General features: G+C 41.6%; 4 protein-coding genes and 1 long non-coding RNA gene across 7 annotated transcripts; 2 read left to right on the forward strand and 3 right to left on the reverse strand.

The window, feature by feature from the left end:
* The first annotated feature begins 208 nt into the window (after positions 1-208).
* Positions 209-3,660, forward strand: LOC133161791 (aflatoxin B1 aldehyde reductase member 4-like). The gene is made up of 7 exons (XM_061290413.1): positions 209-567; positions 1,057-1,244; positions 1,330-1,434; positions 1,716-1,812; positions 1,968-2,067; positions 2,246-2,375; positions 2,456-3,660. Exons 1-7 carry the CDS (start codon positions 276-278, stop codon positions 2,615-2,617), a joined length of 1,074 nt encoding a protein of 357 aa, XP_061146397.1. The 5' UTR covers positions 209-275; the 3' UTR covers positions 2,618-3,660.
* On the reverse strand, positions 2,663-5,865 carry mrto4 (MRT4 homolog, ribosome maturation factor). The gene is made up of 8 exons (XM_061290414.1): positions 5,550-5,865; positions 5,310-5,368; positions 5,139-5,242; positions 4,877-4,958; positions 4,714-4,781; positions 4,149-4,300; positions 3,990-4,066; positions 2,663-3,868 (listed from the first exon to the last, which is right to left on the reverse strand). Exons 1-8 carry the CDS (start codon positions 5,575-5,577, stop codon positions 3,713-3,715), a joined length of 726 nt encoding a protein of 241 aa, XP_061146398.1. The 5' UTR covers positions 5,578-5,865; the 3' UTR covers positions 2,663-3,712.
* Positions 5,866-6,407: 542 nt separating this feature from the next.
* Positions 6,408-22,002, forward strand: iffo2b (intermediate filament family orphan 2b). Of its 3 annotated transcripts, none has more exons than XM_061290410.1 (8): positions 6,408-7,212; positions 15,988-16,048; positions 16,822-16,917; positions 17,753-17,923; positions 18,098-18,237; positions 18,541-18,760; positions 18,834-18,932; positions 19,143-22,002. In XM_061290410.1, exons 1-8 carry the CDS (start codon positions 6,743-6,745, stop codon positions 19,374-19,376), a joined length of 1,491 nt encoding a protein of 496 aa, XP_061146394.1. In that variant the 5' UTR covers positions 6,408-6,742; the 3' UTR covers positions 19,377-22,002. The 3 variants fall into 3 exon arrangements, with proteins under 3 accessions (XP_061146394.1, XP_061146393.1, XP_061146396.1); XM_061290409.1 differs by having other exon boundaries at positions 6,409-7,212; positions 18,095-18,237; XM_061290412.1 differs by having other exon boundaries at positions 6,410-7,212; positions 18,095-18,237; positions 18,571-18,760.
* On the reverse strand, positions 7,304-16,041 carry LOC133161793 (uncharacterized). Its single transcript, XR_009716129.1, has 2 exons — positions 15,969-16,041; positions 7,304-12,281 (listed from the first exon to the last, which is right to left on the reverse strand). It is a non-coding gene; the product is annotated as an uncharacterized LOC133161793 (long non-coding RNA).
* Positions 19,666-26,871, reverse strand: terf2ip (telomeric repeat binding factor 2, interacting protein). The gene is made up of 10 exons (XM_061290408.1): positions 26,771-26,871; positions 26,172-26,389; positions 25,503-25,645; positions 25,169-25,386; positions 24,758-24,886; positions 23,985-24,618; positions 23,486-23,610; positions 22,844-23,140; positions 22,465-22,682; positions 19,666-22,276 (listed from the first exon to the last, which is right to left on the reverse strand). The coding sequence occupies exons 2-10, from the start codon at positions 26,387-26,389 to the stop codon at positions 22,261-22,263; spliced, it is 1,998 nt and encodes a 665-aa protein (XP_061146392.1). The 5' UTR covers positions 26,771-26,871; the 3' UTR covers positions 19,666-22,260.
* Positions 26,872-27,196: the final 325 nt, after the last annotated feature.

Consider the following 27,196-nt stretch of genomic DNA (forward strand, 5'->3'; position numbering starts at 1 on the left):
AGTTGGACCTACTGTAAGTGTCCCAAGTGTCATCAGCAGGTTGCAACAGAGAGACTGGAATATTTGGAGATTATTGGATTAGATTGAATACATTTAGGCCAAAATTTCAAATCAAAAAGACTACCAGGCAACACTGTGCTGAAATAAAGATATTTGGCTCCCTCTAGTGAGACTGTAAGGTGTAACAGCTATCTGATGACTCCTATGGAGGCGGGGTTACGCACATCTAGTTGTTTCAACGACACTGTGCCATACGAACTTTGAACTAAACGACCATGCAGTGCGTAATAACAGCGCGACTCATCTCGCCACGCAAATCCCATTTTATAGCGAGCGCGCTGTGCAGTAAGCTTACATTTAAATTTGTGCCTTGGCGGAACATGTCCACGACGCGACCGGTTACTTTGCTCGGCACCATGGCCTTCGGAGGCCGGGCAGACGCCGAGCAAAGTCTGGAGATGACCAAGACGTTCCTGGACCGGGGACACAAACAATTGGACACGGCCTTTATGTACATGGACGGAAAGTCGGAGAGCGTCATGGGAGGCATGAACCTCCCCAAAACAGGTCGAGTAGAAAACTATGATCGACTGTTTCGTTCTGCGCTTTCCTCTTTGTCTGCTGCAAGCAAACGTAGCAAAAACGAATCCAGACGTGCCAAACACTAGAAACAAGTCCTATAAGTAATTAAAAAAAAACACATTGTAGAAACTGAATAGTGTACATTGTTATCTTCTTTTTTTTATATTTATCCTGGAGCTTATTGTGTTTCTCAAAGTTTTCCATTGTTTTGATTGCAAACGCGCTGTAATATGCAAGTGACGTACATATTTTTACTGCACACTGCTACTTCTACTTGCAAAATGACGATATTTCCATTTAGTGATTGGTGTATACATAACTTGTAGTACTTGCAATTTAAAAACACAGCATGCATTTCTGTAGATATTTCCACAAACTAGATGAACTACTACTACATATAAGTTGCAAAACTACAGTACTGCAACATGAAACAAACAAACGGAGGACTGATTTTTTTTTCTTCTTTAAATGCAGTCAGCATTGCCACCAAGGCAAACCCGTGGGACGGGAAGACGTTGAAACCGGAAAGTGTGCGCTCTCAATTGGCGACTTCCCTCAAGCGTCTGCAGACAGACTCCGTGGACCTCTTCTACCTTCACGCGCCCGACCACGTCAATCCAATTGTGGACACCTTGCGGGCTTGCGACGAGCTCCACAAAGAGGCAAACAAAAACTTTTTATTCAGTGAATCATCATTGTGGCAGTTCCCTGTGCAGTTAATATTGATCTTAAACATTTCTCCCTCAGGGCAAATTCAAGGAGTTTGGACTGTCCAACTATGCATCATGGGAAGTGGCTGAAATCGTGTGCCTATGCAGACAGAATGACTGGATTGTGCCCACAGTGTATCAGGTCATTCAATTTGCAAAAGGTTTTGTTCTGTTTAAATACTGACCCCAAATCAATTGAAATACAATGCGTACACAAAAATGCAACTTTAAAAATCTGGTCGGCTGTTATTACTTTTTCTGTTCACAAGAGGGCGTGTTTTTTCTGCTACCGAAATGATTGTCACTCTTTTTGTTGGATAATGAGTTAAAAGGTATCTGGATCTTTTGGACAGAATTTCCAAATGTTATGTTAAACTACTGGAATAGGAAGAGTTCCAAGAAACAAAGTGCTGTGTTTCACAGGGGATGTACAACGCCACAACCAGACAAGTCGAGACAGAGTTACTACCCTGTTTGAGGTACTTTGGGTTGAAGTTCTACGCATACAACCCACTCGCAGGTATACTACCAGTTGAAATGGAGTCTGACATTACCGTTTTGCATTTTTAGTCCAGTTACAATTTCTAATCTTGTTTTTTACCCATTAAACACTTTCTTTCTCGAAAATGACTTGGCAAGACATCAAGAAGTTGATGTTTGGTTTCTCTCTACTAGGTGGCCTTCTGACTGGAAAGTATCACTATGAGGACAAAGATGCATCTCAGCCAGCAGGGAGATTCTTTGGTAACAATTGGGCTGCAGTTTACAGGGACAGGTACATTTCAAGTGCTTCTTGTTTACTCTGCCCCCACCCAATTTTTTCTTTTCATTTACTAGTTGAAGGTTGCTGTCGTTTGATCAGAGATTTAATGATTCTTAAATGTTGCCACTTTAAGAGAAACTTTGTTCTAGTTAGTTTAAAAAAAAAAAAAAAACTTTTTCATGTATTGTAGGTACTGGAAGCAGAGTCACTTCCAAGCTATAGAAGTGGTCCAAAAGGCCTTGGAGGTAGCATACGGGCCAACGCCGCCCACTCTGTTGTCTGCCGCCATGCGCTGGATGTACCACCACTCCCAGCTCAAGGTGGCGCAGACACTCGCGGATCACTATAGGTGCGTACAACTACCAATTGAGTTATCGTAACATGTCTTACTCGTTACAAGGGCGAATTTGGTGACGGCGTCATCATCGGGATGTCAACGGTGGAGCAGCTCAGAGAGAATCTGGCCGCCGCGGAGGAAGGGCCTCTGGACGAGAGGGTGGTGAAGGCCTTCGGGGACGCTTGGAACCTGGTCGTGCATGAGTGTCCGAAATATTTCCGATAGGTGACGTAGGATTAGGAGTTAGGGATGTTGAGTTTTTGGGTGAAATTTACAAAATGGACAGAAAATGCACTGCAAGCTTTTCAGGTGAACTTAAGTTGACCTTTTGTAGTAGGTGTCCTAAGTGTAATCAGCAGGACTGGAATACTTAAGATTTAGAAATGGTTCAATTAAACTCACTTATAAAGACAAGAAATACCACCCTAAAGCCCAATATCGCAGACTTTTTTTTTGATAAATGTGAAATGGTCTTTATTATGGTTCTTACTTATTTTCAGATCAAACGTAATTTGACTTTTCACACGTTCTCCTCCCTTCCCCCTTTCAGTTTAAGCAAATTGTAAAAGGAATTGTACAGCACACAGTTTAGTTTTCTAAAACGGATGACATTTTATTTTCATATTTCATCTGATTTGTAATGAAAGATAGTGCAGTTAATGTGACGCATTTCTCTGTGCAAACCAGTACTTCTTTGAGCCGTATTTCAGTCCTGAGCTAAAAGGTCAAGGTAGAAGATGCAGTACATGTTTTGGGATGGCAATAAAACATGTCCAGATTATTTCAAAATCCTGATGTGAAGTATACAAATAAAAACAAGATGAACAAAAAAAACCTGTACATCTTTCACTTTACTTCCTCTTCGCCTTCTAAGATCTCAAACGCGCTCTTCTCTCAGAACTATGCCATGTCGATACGTAACAATTTATAAGAACAAAATTATGTTTTTTGTTATCCATAAAAATGCGTCTACAATAAAAACGATCAGTACTAGGCGCAGCTTGTTTTAAAAGTAAAGTTCTTCAACACTCATAAATACTGTACAGCAATATCACTGCTGGTATCCCAGAGTCTCCAAGACACTTATTTTTATGATTTTTAATTAAAAAAAAAAGTGTAATTGGCATTTGAAATACGAACTCAAAAACAAAAAATCTTATTTTGAGAATATTTTAGTCCAGACCTAAAAAGTTAAGTTGAAGTATGTGTGTACATGTTTTGTGGATGAAAACAACACTATGGTCCAGATGATTCCGAAATCCTGATATATTTAAAAAAAAAAAAAAAAATAGGAAGAAAAAACCCCTGCACAATCTCCTTTCAATCTCCATCCTCCTCGTCTTCTTCGCTTTTGTTGTCCTCGATGTCCTGCTTGGGCTCTTCCTGGCCCTCAAAGATCTCAAACGCGCCTGTTTCAGAGCTCCACATGCATTTGATCATCACTCGGAACTCTGCCATCTCAATACCCAGCAATTTCTGTGTACAAAAAAAAAATCCAGGTTTAAAAAAATAAACCAAAAAATAAATCTGTAATTTGGCCAGGTTTGTTTGCTTGTTTGTTGCGGTACCACTGTACCATATTCTGTCATCAACTCACCAGAATACGCGCCTGTTCAGGGGTAAGGATATCACCATGCTTGCAGACTGTGTGGTCCTTCAGTAGTGTCACCACACCTACAAAATAATAATAATAAAAAAAAAATACATCCACGTATCTATAAAAAGTCAGTCTGTGTTATTTGCTGCATATTCGTACCCTTCTTGAGCGCAGTGGGGAGGCCCAGTTGCCTCAGCTGAGGCTCCATTGAGTGTGTGAAGTGCTCCAACGGACCCTCATCCAGATTTACGTCCATCTGAGCCACATTACCTGACCGTGCATAATCCATCTCTTTGTGATGGTTGAAATACCTGTGAGGGGGAAGAAAAACCAGCCACACAAATTATAAATCGGCATTAAATTCAACCTTGATTAGTAGTGTTATTCACATTAAAATGTGCGGTCTCTTTTATTTACTATACTAGTAATATATAAAAATAATAATTTATTAACTAACCCTAACCGTTTTACAATTAACGGCTAGATTTAAAATATATGCATTAAAACCATTATAATGTAAACAAGCATTCTCCGCTAATACTACAAAACTACTTATTTCCATTCTTTTTTCTATGAACACCTAATTATTTTAAAATACTTCCCCACTTAAATCTAAGTTTAAAATATGTTCCTATAATAAAGAGAGAGACAAAAATATTAAGAATACTCTATTGCATATTGCACTAGTAGTGATGTTTTAAAACTTTTTGCACAATTTGCTTACTCTTGCACCTCCTCCTTGGTTTTATTAGTGAAAAGTACTCCCACTTCGCCTCGTAGATGCTTGCTGACCTGCAAAGATGACACAAGAACGAAACCCTAATGGTGAACTGTCAAGCAACAATTTTAACGTTACCATGACTCTTATTTCGACTGATGATTCCTACCTGACATAAATTGTCCCTGTATTCATCAGTTTGTCCTTTCCCAATGGCAATTATCATGACTTTGTTTTTTCCAAAAAAGAATCTGTGGGAGAAGAAGGGGGAAAAATTAACTGTCAAATGTCAATAAACAATTTAGAATGACTAGAATGACTCATTTCTTAATAAGGATGAATATTAGCAATTTAAATGTTTAACGAGATTTCACAGTTTGTCCATTTACAACCCCCTGCTTCACAAATATTTATTGAAATATTTTAGTTACCTGCTGTGTTTCCAGGCTGTCCTGATGTCTTTCAGTTTATTATTCCTCACGTTAGCCACGGAGAAGATGAACAAATATTTGTAGGTGTCGACACATTTCCGTAACTAGAGAGACAACATAAAACCAAATCAGATGGCAGCGTACTTACAGAACAGTCATTGAATGCTTTACCTCTTCTATTAGTTTCTGTTTGGATTCGAGTCCCTTCTTAGCTGTTTTAGTCAAAGAAACTGTGGGGAAAAGCACATGAATGTCATTGAGTGAACCAGAAGAATGCAACAATACTTACACTACGAGCGCAGATTAGCACGCGACAGTCCTTTCTATTTACACTGAGGCGTCAGTTGCTCTGCTTGCAAATACAGTACAACAAGTTTAGACATTTAACGAGAAAAATGTTTTTGTACTTACTTTTCTTGTCCCTCTTCGACTTAGGCATGGTTGCTTTCCACGACGCGCACGTGAACGTAAAGGACCCCAAATGTTTCCCTCGAGTGAAGCTTGCCCACAAGTGCCTGACTCAAAATGTATAGTTAAAAAAAATATATAATGTTGAATTTTAATGTGCAGCAGATTCAATAGTTAGCACTTTGTTCTGTATGTTCTGTTTTCCTATTCCAAGCGAGCTCGTAAATTCAACGGCACTATGTAACTTACTTTTGTCATTTAAGTTACTGATACGACAACGGGATACCGTCGTGTGCCTGAGCGAAAAGGAAATAAATGCTTTCACTATCGCATTGAAACGCTAGGGAGAGCTCGACTACACGCATGAACATGCACGGAAGCGTACATGTAGTACAGTGAAGTATACTGCAGCACGCCCGCAACTCTCGTGAGGATGAGCAGTTGAATTAATGATTTGTTTAAGATTATTACAATGTCTGCATATTTAATTTAGATTACAATGCTACTAAATGTAATTTAATCAATTAGAATGCAGCGAGACTTCAACATATTGTTAAAATCCCATAGAAATTTTATCTTATTTATTTATTGGCACTGTAAACATCACTTGTTCTATACCTCAATTCAAAATTAAGTGTTAAAATAAATAAAATAATAATGTAATGTATTTTTTTAATCAAAAGAAAACCTAAGGAAATTAACACTGCAATTTGCAGTGTGTGTGGAAAGTAGCTCCAAAAAACAAAACATCTAACAAAATAGGAGCTACATTCAAGAAACTAGACTGAGATTTTTATTTCAAATATTGTACGTGTTCCATGCATCAGACAGGAAGTGACCCGATGACGCGAGGAAGGAGGAGGAGGGGGTGTGGCCTGGATGTGTGTGCGATTGTGTGTACTGTATATATGTTTTTTTTTTTCTACCAGCGTGCAACATGATCTTTGCACGCAGCTCAGGAGAGGAGAAGCCGGCTTTTACTCTGCCGTGGTGTCCGCTTCTAAGCGCACGGCAAGCGGCTTAAGGAGGAGAATGTGGCCGGTAGTTTTGTGACTGATGACTACAAGCTGGAGGAGCAGGACGGGGAGTAGTCGAGCTTGTCTGCGTCAAATGTGTCGACCCTCCACTGGATGGTGATGATGATACCATCGGTGCCTCTTATTTGATTCTTCCCCCCCCCCCCCCCCCCCCTCGACATGAGCTCGCTATTCTTCCCTGATGGTGCACCCGTTCCGGTCGGGCACGCGCCCCCGGCGGGCACTAGCGCCCTGCGGAACGACCTGGGCTCCAACATCCACGTCCTCAAGACGCTCAACCTGCGCTTCCGCTGCTTCCTGGCTAAGGTCCACGAACTGGAGCGGCGGAACCGGCTGCTGGAGAGCCAGCTGCAGCAAGCCCTGCAGAGGCCGCACTACCGCGGGCTGTACGCCCGTGACGTGACCGTGCAGACAGACGGCGGAACCGAGTCCAGGCTGCCCGGCACCATCTGGTCCTTCACCCATGTGCGCAAACAAGGGGAGCGCCTGGAGACGCTGCGCGGGCCCGGTGTGTCGTGGACGCACCCGGACGGGGTGGGCGTGCAGATAGACACCATCACACCGGAGCTGAGAGCGCTCTACAACGTGCTGGCTAAAGTGAAGCGGGAGAGGGACGAGTATAGGAGAAGGTGAGTGACACGCCGGTGAATGCGCTGACCAACATCCAAATCAAAACACATCTACCTGAGTTTTATATGTGGGAAGGGATAGCTCATGATCCAAAGCATATGTGGTATGTTTTTTTTTTTTTTTTTTTTTGTCAATTAACTCATATGAAAAGGAAAAGCTTCCCTCAAATAGACTAGTACTAGTCAGTGAAATTACAAAACCTTTTGGGTTCTGATGGAAAGCAAATAAAAAGTCAGAAAAAGCTTGCCAGAACATCCATCCTTCCATTATGTGAACCACTTATACCCAACAACACTCTCGGGTGTGCCAGAGCCTATCCCAGCTGATTTTGGGCGGTAAGCGGGGTACACCCTGAAATAGTTTACGGCACACGTAAAAAACAAACAACATTCACACCCAATGACAATTTAGAGTGCCAATTTAACCTACCATGCATGTCTTTGGAATGTGGGAGGAAAGCGGAGTGCATGGCGGAGGCACGGGGAGAACATGCAAACTTCACACAGGAAGGCCGCACCTCTGAATTTATAAGAGGGTGTGCGACTGTGTAAGCACTTTATAGCAATTGTGCAGACTGATTTTGTTCTTCCTCATGAGGGTGTGTGCACTGACAGCAAATTGGAATTTGGAAGCGCACTCTTCTCTATATATTCAAGTCAAAAGAAGACATGATTCCTCTCAAGGATTTCCTTGACGGCCTATTTGTCACGGGCCAGTCGGGAAGCTTGCCAAAGTGGCCTTCCGTACGCGCTGTGCATGTTTGCCGCCGTGATTCAAACAGGGAGGCATTTCCACAGTCTGTGAGATCAGCGATGACCAATGCTTACTTCCCTCCTAAGACTTTGACTCACTGACACAGAATGTATGAGCCCCTCCTTCTTTCCCCCCTTTATGAGAAACTGAATATCCTGTCCAGACCACTCCCTGAGTTCCAAAATCATTTTCTTACTGCTGAATACTCCTTCATGACCAAAAATGTGAGCCTGCTGGTGGAAACATTTTGTGCTGAGTAGTGATCATTCCGTTGTGCCTGTCAACCACAAATATTTGCCTCCCTCAAGTACAAGGAACAGAAAAACAACCAAACATTTAATAAAAGTGCCATATTCCTGCAAAATGTCTCTCCTAATGCCTAATTAAATGCCTCCCTCAAATACATACACATGCCCCCCCCCCCCCCCCACAAAAAAAGTATACAATAATTTATAATCAAATTTAAAAGTTAAAAGGTAGTGTTTAATTTTATTCCAAATTCATTCCAGAGTTGAGCAGCAAGAGCCCACCGCCACTTTCCAGGAGCCAACAATGTGTCTCCTCTGCTTTGTTACTGCTCGTTTTGTCCCGTCGTCTAAATCTTTTTAACTGCCGTCACGTTTCAGCCTTCACTCGCGAGAGACTCCACCACCCCTACGCCCACCATCTTCCATTCCGTCGAGGCCCCTCTGCTCCCAGTTCTTTGTGCTCTGCCATTCCTTCATTCCATCCACCCCTAAATCCTGTATTATGCGGGCTGTTTTGTAAGGCATCCTCTGTCCCATTACCGTATCCCCGCCCCGATGATTTATTAAAGCTTTGCTATGTGCAACGTACGCTAACTAATCAAAGAATGGATCTCGGCACTCGTTCGTATTGTGTGCGTTATGCTGTGCAGCCAGGAGAGGAACCCCGGGTTTCATTTTGCTACGTCATGCTATGTAGGCATGCACGTGTTTTCTCACAGTAGCAGGAGAGTTGTAACCCACATGATTTTCTTCAAGGGCTGACGACAAAGCTGCTGATTTACAACCTTCATATGCTACGTTAAAAGTGTCGTAGGGCGAGTTTTGTATATCACACAGCTCAGCACATACTTAATAGGACACATGCTAATGTGTGACAAAATGGAAAACTCGTAAAAAGTGTGTGACAACGTGCACGTTGCATGCCATTTTTTTGACATCACCGTAAAATGTCGCATTTCCAGTTTATTTTAGATCCAAGTCCAAATGCTCTTTCATTAGACAGCAGAAGAAACAATAAATCTGGGGATCGTTTTTCCACATGGACTTAATACTGCAATGTAATGTTGTCGATTGATTCTTAAAGGGCTGGTAACATTTTATCTTATGTCTAGCTGTGAATCTTGTTGCGTTTAACATGGCTGATGTCGCTGAGGCCAAATGGGTGTGACTTCTAAAAAATGTTCATTGATTGTCATCATTTTCTGTGGTTCATGTCATATATAGAAAGGTTTCAAACTACTCTAAAGCATTAAAAAAGTGCTGCTGTATTAAAAGAAAGTGTAAGATGGTAAAACGTAGAAAATGGTGGATCGTGAACTATGGAGTCTGTCCGCCGCCTGCCTCCTGGTTATTTTCTGTCTGCATGAATTATTGAACATGGCTGATTTTAGCTGTGGATGTGTGCTGATCAATATCGATGAATTGAGCGAAGAGACTCATTTGCCGTATTTTTCAAGAGGTTAAAGCTCAGCATTTGATTTTTTAAAAAACAGACAGCTGACTGGTTACACTGCAAAGTGGTCCAAATCTGATGTTGCTGCCACTCTGCCAATAATCCAGACGGTTCTATTCAGGAAAGAGATTTTCTCTTAAGCCTTCGGCTCGTGTTGGAGGCTCCGACCTCCGTCCTGGCTGGGACTGGAGCACTTCCTGCCTGCTGCAAAGTTGAGCTCAGGGCAGTGTTTATATGTGTATAAGTTGACTATATGTGCGATTTGTACGGTAATCGCCTGGTGTGCGGCTGTGAGTCGCCGACTGTAATTTGTTTGTCCGGTTTGGTCGCATTCGGCCACACTGCTCCGTGTGCCGCAGGCTTTAGATAAATTGCCCGACGGCCTGTGAAGGTGAGAAAAGATTAAACCTCCCAAATGAGGTTATCTGTCTGGGCTACTGACCTGCACGGGACCACATGTCGACTATCAATATGTTTGACTCGGAAAGTTCATTTTTGCACAAACACTTAAATATTCCTCATTGTATATGTCTAATATATAAGCCTTTTGCGAACCAAAACAGCAGCACCTACTGAGGTATCTCAACAGTCGTTCAGATTAGATAAATTCATTCATACATTCATCCTCGTGCTGGAGCCTATCTCAGCTGTCTTTGGGCGGGTAAGCGGGACACACCCTGAACTGGTCGCCAGCCGCCCACAGAGGAATGTAAATAGATGTTATTTCCTATAGGTATAAAGTAGTTTTAAAATTGGAATAAAGCGAACCAGCTTCCAGCACTAACATTAGGAGTGTTTCTAATTCTGATATCTTTTGGCAGTTTTTTTTTTTTTTAAAGTATGTTTACACTACCAATTGTAATCTTTTACATGTATAAACAGCTTGACAACAATTGAGAGAAAACAAGACTCATCTGTGCTATTTGAAAAGCCTTTCCAGTGATGCAAAAAATGTTTCTGAGAAGCAAACACACACAATTCAGTTCATTGTCGACTTCAGCTAAATCCAGCCGAGTCCTTAATCGGTCTTAATTCTGATTTAATAGGCTGTGTTTGGATGTGTTTGCGTGTAAAAGCTGTTGATCCCCACGTTGCGTGTGCTGACGACGCATGATGTCTCCTGAACTATTATGTTGTAAAATCCTGTTTTTCTCTGGGAGATGCTGCTGCGCAAGGCGTGGCCGTGATCGTGTTTGGCAAGTGTGTAATGTCATACCGAGATTGTGTGTGTGTGTGTGTGTGTGTGTGTGTGTATCTATTCATTTTCCGTAGGTCTATTTCTCATTTGGGTTGCGGGCAACCGAAATGCACAGTTGCAGTCCATAATTAGACCAATCGGTCACAGTTAACAGTCTCTCAAAATATACTCACTCTCTTTTACTATCACTTGTTTCCATAGCAAATGAATTCTTCCTTAATTAATTCTTACTATAAATAATGTAACTTTGCTTATCTAGCTATGTCAGCAATATAGAGAGACACTACTGTACATGAACTTGGTGTACTTCTTTATTTTTTGTCAGATTTTAGTTTGGCGGTGTTCCGTGAGATTCTCTTTACGTAGCGTAAAATAAGCGACTTAGTTCAATAATGGTTGGGGAACTATAAGACTGTGCAGGTGTACCTAATAGAGTGACCAGTCAGTATATGTACAAGTGGCGGCCAGTCATCTTCATAGGAACATGTAGGAACATTCTGTGCTTGAAATAGTTGCGGTCATGAAGCAAACATCCCCTGAATGGCGTTGCTGTTGCCATGTGAAGTCATCCACAGGTGTGTGTGTGTGCCACACAAAAAAAACTGTTTGTCTAGCTGTTTCATTTGCTCGTAGACACCCATGAGATTTACGCCAGCCGTGAACATCTTTATTTTCTTTTTACGTGCTCGAGTTGAATGCGGCCCGGACAGGCAGGCCTTTTCCTGTTTGCGCTTTAAATTTGAAAGAACAAGGCAAATTCCTCGGAAAAGGAAGACTTCCCCACACTCTCCTTCCCCAAACTTGATCTTTCATGTTGCAGCATGATAAAAGTACTTAACACGCTCAAAAGATTAACAACCGTGGTTTTATGTAAAAAAAAAATATATAAGGACTAAAGTGAAAGTCAAACACCATACCATAATCAAGGATAATTGTTGACTGTAAATAAACCATAAATTGGTCTGTCTGTCTGTCCCTCAAACGTTGATGATTCAGAAGCACTTTAAAAAAGGTGTGTTGGAGATAATTACCCCCACACACCTTACTGGACGTGTTTTGGCAAACTCGAGTGCGCACTAGGTAACTCACAGCGTCCCCCTCAAGTGGTTAACTTCTCTTTTGTAGATAACATGATTCAAAAGTGCTATGAATGAAGTATTGTTTTTTTTTTTTCTATTATTGCTAATAATTGTTTCATGACTGTATTTAAGATCAACCAATAGCAATGCTTTCAAATATGCAAATCATGACATATGGAAGAAATGACCTTTTTTTGCATCTAAATGACATCAAATGAAAGGAACTTTTTTGAACTCACCATGATAAGAAAAGGCAACTTCTTTCCCAGGCTCATTTTGTGGTGTAAAAGTGTGACGTCACCATCATGCGGCTTGTTTTCTTTATGAAACAACATTCCTGCGAAATGGTGAAATTAATTACACACCTATTCAGCCAACGTGCAGTTAGGACTTGTAGTTGCAAGTAATTTCCAGCAATACAATGATCACAAAGCTCAGAAGAAACATTGTTAGTGGTCTCAGTCCACAAAATAAGGGTTAGATTATTGCCACCATTTTGTTACTATGGCATCCTCTGGAGCTTCACTGTTGAAGGTCCCAATGCTTCTTTATCCCGTCTGCTGTCGCGTCCTAACCACGCCACTGTTCGACGTAATCACGTCTGCGAGGTGTCTAGACTCGGCGAAGGAACTAAAAGCTGAGTCGCCAGATGTGAACTTCCTGTGGACGATTGACTGAGCTAACATTCACGTTGGATGCAGGCCAGTGGTCTTCAGTTCACATGTGGCGAGAGTGGAGAACAGGACAGTAAATGGAAAGACCCTCCCCCCATAGTCCCTGGACAGCCTCACCCGACCAATTAGTGCACGTCTCTCTGAGGTTGTTATAGATCATGCAGTGTCCTGACACTTAATCGATGACCCACTTTTGTCAGGGAAAGCCTCGCGTTGCTCTGAGAGAAGGTCGAGAATCCGCATGAAGGACCAGGAACACTGTAAATGATAAGACTCCTTGTCGGATGTGCAAGTTATCAGAGCTGACTTCAAGTTTCCCAAATGAATTGCCATGCTTGTTGTCATATGACACTTCCTCTACTCCTCGCTGGCCTCATGAGAATCATGACATTCGAATGATAACATGATGCAAAAAAAAAAAAAAAAAACTGACCCATTTTTCTACGCCAAAGAGCGAAGTACCTAAAAATGTCAAATGCTCTGCATCTAATTCACATTGTAATTGTTGTAAACATTAAGGGGTCAAAAATATTTTTTTCATTACATATATATTCTTCATTAATCCGATATCGCAATTTTATTTGGCTGAATGTCGGGATAAACTTTTTTTTTTTTTTTTTCAATGAAAATCTCTGCATAGTGTCCAGGTAGGAATAAAATACTGCATGCTGTTATTTTTCAATATAATCTATTGATTAAAGATAAACACTTAGTGAGTTTATAATGTCTTGGTGCACATTTTACAGTTTTATCGGGGAGTTGTCTAAAAGAATGATTCACAACCACACCTCTGTGTATGTTCTATTGTTTTGCGAACAGAGGATGTTAGATAAACGTTCACTAACAACGCAGTACAGACATCATGCGAAAAAAATTTGCGGCATATCATTTTGATTATGACAAAACATGAGTGACGTTTTAGGGCTCGGCTCATAACAGCAGGTCTATGATAAAAAGCAGCACGCCTAAAAACATCAGCTTTGGATGTGCGCACTTTGCTAAGACGTGCGAATCCTCCTGTGGGAAAACGAAGTAGCGCGAATGTTACTCCCAGACACGCACACATGTGACCGGGGGAGTTTTTGTGCTTCTGGAATGTTGCTGTTGGCCAGAGAAGTGTGTAGAAAAATTCTTTTCCCATTTGAAACACATTTTTCAAAACCCCCTTTGACATACTTTGTTGCTGTCTGTTGATAACGGCGCATCTCATTCATTGTAGCTTGCAGAAATAGGGCTACTGTACATTTAAAAGCTAACTATATAAAATATAGTATATATGTACGTATATATACGATATATATTTATTTAATCATTGTGGTATGCATTAGCCAGCCAAATATGTTTGTCGTTCTAATTTTTTTTTCACCAGGCACAGCGGTAGCACACAGATGTTGATTTATAGGACACGAGTGACAGAGAATTTGAGCTGCGGTCTGTAAGATGGGCTCCGAGCATCCTGCTGCTTTGTCCTTGTAAGGAGGCTCCACTTAGATAAGTCACAAAGTTTAGCTGAAAGGGTGTCGTCGACTCAACAAACTTTAAAGGTGGGAGAAATTGATGCTTTTAAAGTTGACCAAAAGGGACAGAAAATTGAATAGCGGCCCAAAGTGACGGTGAAATTGAAAGCAAATTGGATGACATGAGAAAGAAACAAGTGCTACCCCTCCTATCCATTGGATGGAACTGTGGTACAAGCCTGTTCATTGAGTTTCTTGTCCGAAATAATGGACAAGAATGGCAAAATAGGTGTTGAGGGAACAGGAATCGATCCAGAAACTAAGGAAATGACACCAAGACTTCTATAAGAATAAGGATTTACTTCTAAAGCCTTCCTCAAAGAAGAGTATTACCTCCCACTAGCAGCACATTGATAAATTACACTGGAAGTAAAATTCAGGCCCTACCACGAGGAACTTCTTGCTACATTTATTCGTGGAAGTTCAAGGTTTCTGTGGCCACGGTTGTGTTGTGTTCATAGAATCTTAAGGTCCCTGGAAGGTTTATGTAGCACATAAATAATCCAGAAAAAAATTCCAGGAACTGAATTGAGAAGCAGTTCCAACTGTCTAATCTTGCAAATAGTCCTCCAGAATTCAGAGCTCCGGGGCAAAATTCCTGTAGTCAAACTCCATCGTCTGTGACTAATAGATTACTCCTAAAAATCATTGGCTTTCCCTCTGTCCATGAATCGTTTCAAATGGCTTTTGTGAGGATCACAGACATGATTCAAAAATAAGATCTCTTGTGATGCAGACTGGGGGCTTCGTGAAGCAGCACTGCCAGCATGTTTTTTTTAAAGAAACCTTCACATCCTGCCAAGGAAGATTTCTCCCTAATTAGACAGAGTACATTGAAATGGGAACAAAGTCGAGGATTGTTGAGAAAGTGAATAGCCACTGACGCATCTTGTGTGGCCCAAAGTGACTTCTCAGCGTGTTGTTGTCTCTTCATGGCAAAAAGCCTTTGGTTTTTTTCCAGAATTCAATGGTGGTCTTCAGAACATGGACTGGTATTTTTAAGGATAATTTGACATGTACAACCAAAGTCAGAAAGACAACACTAGAAGGGCTGCATAAAAAGCTTCTTTATAAACATGACTTCTCTGTATTAATTATAAAATCCATACTGTGTTCCCAAAGCTGTCATGTATGACCTAGTACTTGCATACACTTCTGGCTCAATGAAGCCATTGTCCATTCTCAACCTCCACATCTGACTCAGCCTGTGAGCTCACATCACACAGCATTGTAATATGATGCAGTCGTCTGTCTAAATCCACAAGTATGCTGCAGGGCCCATGCTGCAGTTGATGAGTGATAGGAGGTGTCAATGCAGGGGCAGAGAGACAAGCGCTGCCATATTTAGCAAGCAGCCACCATGAGGTCTACAGTGTTATTTTTAGGTGCAGTATAACTGTCGGCCAATGCCTCAGTGCATCATTAAGAATGGGACTGCAGTTTGAAAGCAACCTGATGACCTCAAAGCATCACCGATAGCGATAGCATTTTGTGGTCAACTTCACTTCTAGTTTATAAAAAGAAAGACCAGACCAAGTCATTTAGTCAACTTCTTTCTACTTCTACCAAGTGTAGGATCATTTAGACGCTTAACTTATTTATTTCAGTGTCTTGTAGTTGAGCTAGCACAAAAGGAATTGGGTGTGTTTAAAGCGAAATATCCATGTGCAGATGCACACACGTTTGGCCAGTTGTTGTGGAAAGACTTAAGTCTCCTTCAGTGAGGCAGCGGGGTGTGTCAAAGGTATTGTGTAATCAGAGACAGCGGGATTATCTAGACATTGCACCTCTGTCTCATTACCCTCAGGAGACCCTGGATAGTAAGTGACCCACCTTTGTACTGTCTTCACAGATGGGAAGAGGAACTGTACAAACGCGAGAAGCTGGAGTCTTCAGTGGAATCCCTACACCAGGTTGGAAAAGAAATGTTTATTCCTCAAGCATATCAATGCATGACATTGAACAATGTGAGATAAATCAAATTGGGAATAAAACATTCTAGAGACATCCATATAAATTCTACAATTTATAAAGAAAATATTTCAAATGTGTTCCTCACGTTGTGGTAAAAGGCAGTTTCTGAGCGAGCTCACACAAGAATGAAGCAGTCAACATAAAACACAAATCATAAGTTAGCTAGCATTATGATAAAACCAACGGGACTAGTGTTAGCTTTTTAAGGCAGGGGGTACTTCCTCCTGAACAATGCAATGAAGGAAAAAAAAACAGCAAACAAATTCCTCTATCTGCCTTTTATCTGCTCTCTCTTGGTACATGTGTCACTATTCCACAAAGTTTCACAGAAATCCAGTAAATCATGTAGTAAACACACCTGGAGGCAAAAGGCCCATGTCCAGATGATACAGTTAGCACGATGACCTCTTTCCGTGTTTGCTCCTACTGACTGTGCATGTTTGGCTTGGCGGTCAGCAAAAAAGAGGCGGAGTGGCATCCCACGGGGACGATTACCTTATAGCACACAGAATGATGCGTCGTTGTGTGGGAGACCAAGTGGATTCAGTGCAATGACTTCAACACGAACACCAGGAAAATCAATGTGATCATTATCAAGCTACTGTAATGAATGACGACAAATGAGTCGACATTATTAAGTCCACACGGTACGCAACGGTATTGTTAATTAAGCCTTGTTGATGTTCATTTCGATTCCCTGATGTGTACGCAGCGCGCCAAAGAGTCATCCGAAATTCAGGATGACCTAAATGACAAGGTGGAGAGACTAAAGGCAGAACTGGTGGTCTTCAAAAGCCTCATGAGCGACGTAAGTAACCGTCACACCCGTACTTTTGTTGTTACAAGTGCTAAACTGGGAAACCCTTCCATTCTCAGAAGAATTTAGAGGCAGAAACCCAAGAAATTTCCCCATTGAAAGAAGTGATGTAGAACTTTATAGGCCTTTTCCTGTTTTGTGTAGTGCTTGTATTGTTCCTTGCCAGCTGTGCTTCCCGGTGATATAAAGGGTTGAGGTACTGCAGTGGGCCGCTCCCACCGTGTGCTTGCTCAGGGATAAATAGGCCTAAATTCTTTTGTTATTCATCCTGCTTGTTCTTTCAGACTTTTATTTTAATTTTTTAAACAAATATCTGTTGTTTTTTTCTGTGCTTTTCTTCATCTTGTTCAAATCCAGAGACGGGTAAGTGGTATGGAAGTTGTTGTAGAGGTCTTTTTTTGTACTGATTCTTAGACGTGGTCACCATCATTGGTAGTCGTGTTTGTTTTGCGTCCCAAAAAATTAACCCAAATAACTTTGTATGACACACCCAGTCCCAGCCCATGCCTCGTCAGCAAGAGCCAATCGGTGTTGAGAACATTTTGAAATTCCTCTCCATCTAAACAAAAGGCACTTCTGATATTATATATTTTGGCCTTTTCACCCTCAAACGTCCTTGTAGAATAGGCAGGGGTTCACTGCAAGCTTTTATCTTGTCTTAAACACTCACCCAATCTGCATTTGTGACCAATCTTAAATACAGTGTTTATTACAAACAATCAAATCTGTGTAGTGGATGAAGTACAAAAAAAAATTAAATTAATAGTAATGACTGAATCATCCCACATGAGATGAATTCAAACTCAGTGTTTCCCTCTCCATGTAGCAAATGTCTGACCTGGATTCCAAGATTCAGGAGAAAGCACGGCGGGTGGACATGGACATCTGCAGACGCATCGACATCACGGCCAAGTTGTGTGATGTGGCGCAGCAGCGCAACTCGGAGGACATGTCCAAGATGTTCAGCGCCAGCTCGGCCAGGTCGCTCCCAGAGAAGGTGGGTCGTAGTTCCCTTGAAAACGGAACGATTCCAACAATGACGTCAACATGAAAGAATTGTTGGTCTGTGTCAAGAAGCCATTTTACAACCATGCATTTCATCTTTCAGCTGCTCCCGTTAGTTAAATTCAATTAAATATTAAACAACTGTTTATTCACGTGTTTTTAGCAGAGTGCCTCAGTGAGCTGCAAAAGAAAAGAGCGCAAGGCGGTGTCCAACGAGGACGTTTCCGAGATGGACGCGGAGCCCAGCCCTCTGGAGGAGGACACGCTCAACATTACGGACGAGATGAAACGCATGCTAAACCAGTTGTAAGCGTGACTTTCACACACTCACACCCAGTGCAGCCATGTGATCACCTCTGCACCAAGACAGAAAAGTGCTTTTGTAAACCAAAGCAGGTGGATTTGTTGACTATGGCACCTCAACTCTCTCTAGTGTTTCAATGGAGTATTGCACCCTTCACTTGTCAACCTCTTTCTTTCCTCATTGTTGATCCTAAGAGACTAACCACTAACGTTTCTTTACTTCTTCTCTGTATGTCATCTCTGCTTAACCTTGTCTCTCTCCTCTTTTCTTTTCCCCTTTTCTGTCTCTTACTTCATCTTATGCAGCCACTGTTCAGATAACACCTCTGTTGCCAGGCGAGAGACGTTCGACCTGGACGACGACTGCGACAGTCTGACCTGGGAGGAGAACGAGGAGACGCTGCTGCTGTGGGAGGACTTCGCTAACTACAACGTGCCATGCGGCATCATGACAGCCCCGGCGGCGGCGGTACCGCCCTGTGCCAACGCATTACCGAGCGACGGGGGCGGCGAAGGCACGGAACCGGTGAGTCCCTCCCCCCCAACCACCCACACTGTGGATGATTGAGCAGCCTAACCTCTCTAATGTTCTCTCCAAGGACTCCCACGACAAAAGTCTCGGCAGCCTCATCAATGAAACAGAGTCGCTTTTTAAGAACCGAGAGAAGGAGTACCAGAATACCATCGGGCAGATTGAGGTACAGTGAAGGTGCTATTAGTGATAATTGCGCTTAAGGTGATACATCTCAACATAGTACTTCTGGGGAGGAGCTAAGTTACGCCTGGGTTGTTAGTGGAATTTTTTTGCAATTTCTTTTTTCTTCTCCCAAACCAATCAAAACCTTTAAAGAAAATTGTAGGGAGAAGACTTTTACTTATTAACAGGATTCTTTCTTTGATGATTTCAGATGGAACTGGCCACGGCCAAGAGCGACATGAACCGCCACCTGCACGAGTACATGGAGATGTGCAGCATGAAGCGAGGCCTGGACGTACAGATGGAGACTTGCCGGCGCATGATCAAAGGCGGCAGGAGCTCGCCGTCGTTAAGCTCCGCCGCCAGCAGCGACTCAGGGAACACAGACGACGTCCAAGACGAGATCTCGGACAAGGACGTCAATGCCGAAGTCCCCATCAGTTGATGACTGCTCGGGGATGTGGTGGGGTGTGACGACAACCACAACAAGAAAAACAAATGCTCACTGAGGCCGGCTCAGAATCTTGGTGCTTTTGTTACTATTTTGTTCAGTCGGAGGTGAGGGTTGTCAGAGAAAGGGGTGCTCTTTTCCCCTTGGACTATTTGCTCGGGTTATAGGTCATTTTAAAAGTCTACACCCTGTGTAACCACCACTGAGAAGTCGCTGTCTGTTTGTCGGGTTAGTAAGATTACAACATAATGCAACCAATTCCCGTCACTTTTTGAAAATCCAACACGGTTGTGCAAAGTCAATTCCCGTCACATCTTTGAAAATCCAGGTCACACCGTCCATGATACTGACATTGTTTTGCACCGTGTACTAAAAGCAAATATTTGTGGAATAAATAAAATGACTCACCCTTTGAGGAGGCTTGAGAGTGACCTAAGGGAAAGGGAAAAGGAAAGTGTTAGAGAACGTGTTAAGGTTTTGTGGCGTTTATGCTTTAAATGACGCAGCATGTCGGTTTAGCGGTTAGCACATCTAACTCACAGTTAAGTCATCGTCCGTTCAAATCTCAGCTCAGGGCTCTCCGTGCTGGCATTAATTTTCTCCAGTGAGTGTAATTGCTTGTTTGGATGTATCTGCCCCGCGATTGGTCCAGCCTTTTGCCTAAATCTGAGATAGGCTCCAGATTACCTGGAATCCTAATGGGGGAAGCGCATGGATGAAATGGATGACTAAAGTTAAAAAATAAAGTAATACTACTCACCCTTTCAAAAGGCCAAAAGAGATGGAACAGGTGGGTGTCAAATGTCATCTATTGGCTGACAACATCATCTGACCTAATTAGTCTTCATCGCTTTATAGAGACCGGATACTGTAGATATAACTGCATTAAAAAAAAAGGTGACTCGACCTGAGATAATTTGTGACTAGACCTGACCAAGACTAATAACTGAGGACTTGCTTGAGACTTGAATCTTAAGACTTAGAGTTAGGATTACCCTATTGTGTACCGATAAAATCAGAATACGACCCGGCTACAAATTACTTCCACTTTTAGACATTTGGATTGTTGTTGCCAGAATGTTTTGCTGTTGAAAAGGGGGAAAAGAGCACAGCCCTTTTTTTTTTCTTTTCTAAATGCATCAGTGCACTACAGAAGTTCTATGCAATGGGGCTGGACTTGCATATAGACGAGCTTCTTTATTTCTCTCCTAAAACCAATACAATTAGCCTTCTAACCAAAGCAGGTGTTTTTTCTACAGCGCATAACGCTTTAATTCAGGTTTGTCTGTGTGTCTTTCAGTAGCATTTTTTCCTCATTCAAGAGTAATGCCTTATATCCACTAACAGGAAGCACATTATTTGCATCCTAACGTAAAATGCTCTTCTCTAGCCTTGTGCAGCATATATACATGATTCCAAAAGGAAAGAACACCGCCCCCATTATACAAATCCAGAATATGATTAAAACCAAACAGAGCCCTTGAAGCTCTAAAGCAAAAACCAAAGGTACCGTCCTAAATCGCCTTCATGTACTTTCTTCTAAAGTTGCTTTTGTGTGTGTGTGTGTGTTTTAATGCATTGCAACATCAATGTGTGTATTGTACATTGCATTAGCCCAGAGGCCTTTTAGCTAAAACAGTGGACGCTTTAAAGTGGAACACCGGTTTCTTCATGTTGCTTGACCTCTCGTCCCAACACTCAAGCATACAGAGTAAAATTATTTCTTCTAAATCATTTGAATTCCAAATTCTACCACCATTGCGGGGCTTCACTTTAGAGCTTCCACTGTACATTACAAATCTATTTGTTATTCAGTGCTAACGCTGCTAATTCCGCGTCAAGAAGAAAAGACGCATGCGGGCAGATGTGATGTTTCCGCAACGCGTTTGTACTCTAATGTATAACCTAAAATAACTACCAATTAAGCAGAATGTTATCAAAATACCTTTTTTCCAGCATGTTTGTACTGGAAAAATAAGATAGTATATTTTGTAGCATATTTTCGAAACTTGTGCCGTTTTAAACAAAAAGGCACTGACGCTGATTACAGATTTGCTACATTTTTTTTGTAGTATTCCTTTACTTTTGCCATAATTTGACAAGATATAATAACCATGGATTATGTTAAGACGAGAGTGAGCATCACTGTACATCATATACGTATAGTATATGTCGATGTATGCATGTACGAATTATGTTCTACATCAGGAGCTTTTTATTTTACGTTTCATTAAAAACGAGTCTTTGTAACAAGGCTGTTGATTTACGCATTAAAGCTGTGAGTAGCTGTTAAAAAGGTTTAAAAAGCAGGGATGTGTGCTTGCTTGACTTGCAAGGATGTGAATATTTCGTACTAAAAATCTTTTTTATACTACTTTTTAAAAATGGATGTGTGTGTGTACCAATTAGTATCTCCTTTGAATGACTTCGACAATGCAGGTCGTAACAAAAGTTGCATTCATGGCCATGTGAGGGTCCTTTAATTTTGTTTCCATCCATTTGTTCATTTATTTCTTCTTTATCAAAATAAATATTAACATAGTCGTGTGGGTCTGGGGCAAAAAATAATGAATGTGCTCAATGTTGGGGTAAGTTGAATAAACAGTGAGAGGGAAACATTCGTTGACTCTTGTCATATTGTGTGAATACTGAAAATATGATTCTCCCATTGAAAATATTAGTTACCTAAAATTTTATATTAATATTTCTTACTCGCACAACACAGAAAAGTAAATGCTGTTCATTGTACAATACGGAGAATAGAAAATAAAATTATTCAACCTTTGACATGGAAAGGGGTATAGGAAAAGTATTTGCTGAGCGATGCGGTCACCTTGTGCCACTTACCTGTGTCTTGTGTGCAACCCCATGAGTAAAATCATGATCCCGCCATGCTAAAGAGATTAAATACAAAATTTGTGGCTTGACGAAGGGTCTTTAATTACTTATTACACACTTATATAAAACAACTTTAACACAGTCAGAGGGAAATTCAGGCGAAAACAACCAAATAGAATATGAAACAATCCATCTATCTCTGAGGAATGCTTAACAGAAAAAAAAAACAGTTCCCCATTTTCACCTGTCTATTTTGAGGAAGACTGACCGCTTGGCCAAGGCCACTTCGCCGTGCTTCCTCTGAAGTCGCTGGAGGTCGGCTGGGTCGCCCAACCGCAGGAGGTCATCGTCTTGGCGGCTCCAAAGCCGCGTACGTAAGGCCGCGGGATTAGAAAGGAGGCGTAAGGCGGCGGTGAAGTCGCCGCTAGTCTTCAGCAAGGCTTTAACCACCGACTGCAAGTCCTGGCAGGTACGATAGAAAAACATCAGCAACTAATCAAAATCAATATTTTTCAATTTGTTGTTTGAATATCACCTTACAAAAACATACATTCATAATGATTGTATTAAGCTATAAACAAAGTCTATATCATTTCAAGCAAATAATAATTCATACGGCGCACCTGGTTTGTCTGCTTCATCAGTTCTCTGATACGCCGCTTGTCCTCCTCTAACTGGGCTTGCTCTGGAGGGCCATGGTCATCTTCCTGGACACCATCTTCTTCCTGAGATTCGCCATCCAGTTCAGCTTCAGGTTCCTCCATGACCGCACAGCTTGGTTGCTGAGACAAATAGCCCTGAGACAGGGTCTGCTTTTCACCGTGTTCTTGTTGAGTGAGCCGCGAATCGGCATGGGACGGTGAAACGTCCAAGGAGGCCAATTGTGTAAATGGAGCCGTTTGGAAAACATCTTCAGAAGACTAAGGGATGAAGAGAAGACCTATGAATCTTCATGGTGCAAGTTGAAAGCAAAACCTTCTCGAGCTATGTTTGTTGCACCAAACATATTTTTTCAATGTAAACAGAGAAAAGTGCATTTTGGCTCAATGGTACTTAACAGTGGTTGCAATTTGAAAATGCTTTTTGATATTCCCTGAAGGTGACTGAAGTACATCCATTAATGTTTTTAGCACTGGATGTGTTTACAGGGAATTACTAAAAACCTAGCAACCTAACAAGTTAACCTTTGTAAACAACTTGTCTAATGTAAACAAAGAAAATATAACTTTAACAGCCCTACAGATGTCCAAAGTAAATCCAACTACCTCACTGTCGCTGTCGCTCGAAGAGGAGCTGGAGCTGCCCAAAAACTCTTTTGTGGCCCTCTCAATTATTCTCTGGTTCCGGCTCTTCTTCTTCTCCCTCTCTTCCTGCTGAGGCCCAGACTCACCTGGAAACAAGAAAATGAAGAAATAACAAAAAGATTATATAACTGAAAGAATATTCCATCTTGCTTTAACTGTTGCTACGTATGTACTACAAATATTTATGGTTATTTGGCTTCCAAATGAAATTACAGGATGAACCTAAAATGCACTCAATTCTCACAGCGGGTTTTGCACACCCCTAAAATGTTCAACTGTACTTTCCCTAAAGGTTTCTTAAATTGCAGCCAGCAATCCATGCTAACTGCTAGTACAGGGCTTTGTTAGTGGTTAAAACAGACATGTTTTAACTTAAACTAAATTTTAACTTAAATTTGCTTAAATTACCACTGAACTGCATTTTCGTTTGCATTTCCATTTCAAACTGAAAGTGTCTTACTTGGCTGGTTGTCATGAGATGGACTTGCTTGTGGTGGGGCAGAAAGCTGCTCAGCATCCATTTGTTGACTCTCTGCTTCTTCTGCTGTTGCTGCTGCTGCTGCTTCTTCTTCTCCAGCATCATCCTCTTCCGCTGCTGCTGAGCTTTCTCCTTTTGCTCGCTTAGAAGGCGGCTCATTCTTGCTGATCTCTTTTTGGACGGAGGACGAGCCTAACTTGGTTTTCCTGAGGATGGGAGAGGAGGATGGCAGGTGGCTGCCACAACTTGCTGATGCTGATGATGGAGCGGATGAAAGGAGCGTTCTGCTGGACTGTTCTTCAATCTCACAATCCTTAAACTGTTTGCGCATCCAGCGGCAAGCCACATGCAAAGCCTCCTCTTCATCATCGGTTCGGGCGGCCTCTATGCTCTCGGGTGATTTATACAGAGGCGATGCCTTTGCTTGCGGCTGGTCTTTTTCTGGTTCTGGTTCAATGCTCTCCTCCGGCCGCAAGGACTCGAGCGTTTCATCTTCAACAGTCGCCTCTGGTTTGAGCTCATCATTTAGCGTTTTCTTCTCGTGCTGGAGAGGGCTGGGCGTTAGAGTTTGGGTATCACTCGAAGATCCTTTTTCAGATGCAACGAGCTGGTCACTCTGTAAACACAAGGGAGTGTATTTCGCAAGGTTCCAAAATATGTTAGTGTGTAAACTTACATATATTAGCATACATATTATACACATATAAAATTACCATTCTTTATTTGTTATGGCTATATGAATGCGCCAGTCATACCATTGTTAGATCTTCACCCGGGTTAGTCGATGGCGAGTCTTTTGGCGTTGAGTCCATTTGAGGATTAGCAGCAGCATCTTCATCATCTTCAGAAGACGAACTGTCTGACACTTGAGCTTCTTTGCTGTCCTGCACCCAGATAATAGAGATCATATTGCAGGGCTATGTTAAGTCCTCAGTCTCAAATGCTTGGTGCTTTGCAGGTCAATGAACACTATCTGCAGGGAAGCGTCATCAATGCCAAGACACTTTTTTCTTCAAAACATAAGCATTCACAAGAACACAAGATTTCCGTGTCAACAGTTGAGCAGATCTGCACTATCTATCGCTGACATGCATGGCCAAATCTGAGTTTAGTGCTTTGCCGCTCTCTACTGGTAAGGGGAGAAGAGGATAACGTGTTGAAGTAACCTGCACGTCTTCCGCAATTGCTTCCGACTCCTCGACGTCTTTTGCGCGTTTGTGAAACAGGTGATCTTTGTAACGGGCTTTCATTGACTGCCAACTGTGAGTGGTTACACACTCTTTTTCCATCTGCTTCCAGAGAGTATTGCCCTTAACTTCCAACTTTCGGCGGCTGACAAATTTCAGAATGGCGGCGTCATCCCTGGGGCTGTACGCTTGCCTGCCTGATGGGAAGCAAAGGGATTTAATTGCAGGAATCGCAATGTTGAGTCGTTTAGGTGTTCGTGAAATTAGCATATGATGCAATGAACATTTTTTAACTGTAGAATTTTGAGTATACCTCCTGGATTGTCAGGAGACTTCCTCTTGTCCTTGCTAGATGTTTGACTTTTCGGGACTGTTCCGGTTTTCATTCTATAGTCCTCGAGATTCAGCAGCACATTCTTTTCCACACAATCGTGGATGAACTGGATAGAGACGTACCTAAATAGAAAATAATTAAGTAAAAAATTACATTAAAATTCACACCAATGTGATTTGTTGCAATGGCACCATTTTTTCATCATCGATGTAGTGTAGTTCAATACAATTCCAGGTTCCGATGGCACCGTAGGAACAGAACATCACAAACTGGGAACCCCTTGGTGCTCAATTATTGTACTATGGTTAAATTTGTGTTTACGTATGCTACTTACAACAGTGACTCTATAGCTGACAAAGATTTGTGAAACCTCCACATTCTTGGGGCTTAGTATTCTTCGGGCTAGTTATATTAGAAATTGTGTTTAATTTTTGGCTCAATGATACTATCATGCTTCAATGAATATAAAAAGTTAACATACCCCTGCACAAATGCCACATTAGACACAGTTCTTAGTCATGTCTCATTATTTACTCCATGAAATGATGTGTTCCTTAACATAATATCTTATCCAAATCTCTTAACTGGACATAAACCTGTCATTTGAAGAGAGGTGCTGCAGATATCTTACATTCACTGTACACTTACAGATGAGCTGTGCCTGCTGTGATGCCTTTTTCCTTCGGGTCAATAAGCAAAATGGATCCAGGCTTCTGGAAATTGCACATGGTGCCTCCCCTGGCTTTGATGAGAGGGTGGAGTTCTTTTTTGATGGGACCCGGTCGCAAATAGAAGGACAGTGGCTTTCCTTCAGCAGTCACAAAGAGTCCCGGCGAGACGTTTACGTCTGGCGCTTGTGATGCCATCTTAGGAAACAAACAGCCAAATAAAGAAGTTCAAGTGTTGTTGAGACCATTCATTGGCAACCACGTTTACTCGGCTGTTAAATAAATTATTTCCATCAGGAAAGCAATACTGTGTCATAATAGTTACTTAATCACCGATAACGATATCTTGCGCTGTCATTCAAAACGCAGAATAGGTCACGTGAGACAACAGAGCTAGCGATGGATACACGTTAGAAAAGAACCAAATAAGAATTGATTACTTAAGAAACCTCTGACCCTGCTGAAGGTCCTAGGACGAGTCGTGGTCCAAAGAAAGCAAAAAAAAAAGTGTGCTCAAGACGATACAAGGAAAGTATTTCTTTTTCATTTCTTTTTTTAATTATACTTTTGCAAACTTACCGTCTCATTTAATCTGCCGTCTCCCGCTCTCCGGGACCAAACGAAACAAACATCCGGTTGTGCGCTCTTCTTCGTTTACTTTTTCTTCTTCTTCTTCTTGGATTTCCCGCATTTCATTTGGTTAAAAGTGTAATTACTGCCACCTTGCGTATTCGCTTGGACTCTGTGACTGTATCCTACTGTCCCAAACGATTGATGTCTGTCTTTAAATGTCCATATGTAAAGACATGGCAGCTTTATTTACATTGGACATTTAAGTTAACTCTTTTGTGGTATGGCAATGATTTTATATTGTATTGTATTGTATTGTATTGTATTGTATTGTATTGTATTGTATTGTATTGTATTGTATTGTATTGTATTGTATTGTATTGTATTGTATTGTATTGTATTGTATTGTATTGTATTGTATTGTATTGTATTGTA

The sequence above is a fragment of the Syngnathus typhle genome, linkage group LG11, assembly GCF_033458585.1.
Source record: "Syngnathus typhle isolate RoL2023-S1 ecotype Sweden linkage group LG11, RoL_Styp_1.0, whole genome shotgun sequence".
NCBI lineage: Eukaryota > Metazoa > Chordata > Actinopteri > Syngnathiformes > Syngnathidae > Syngnathus > Syngnathus typhle.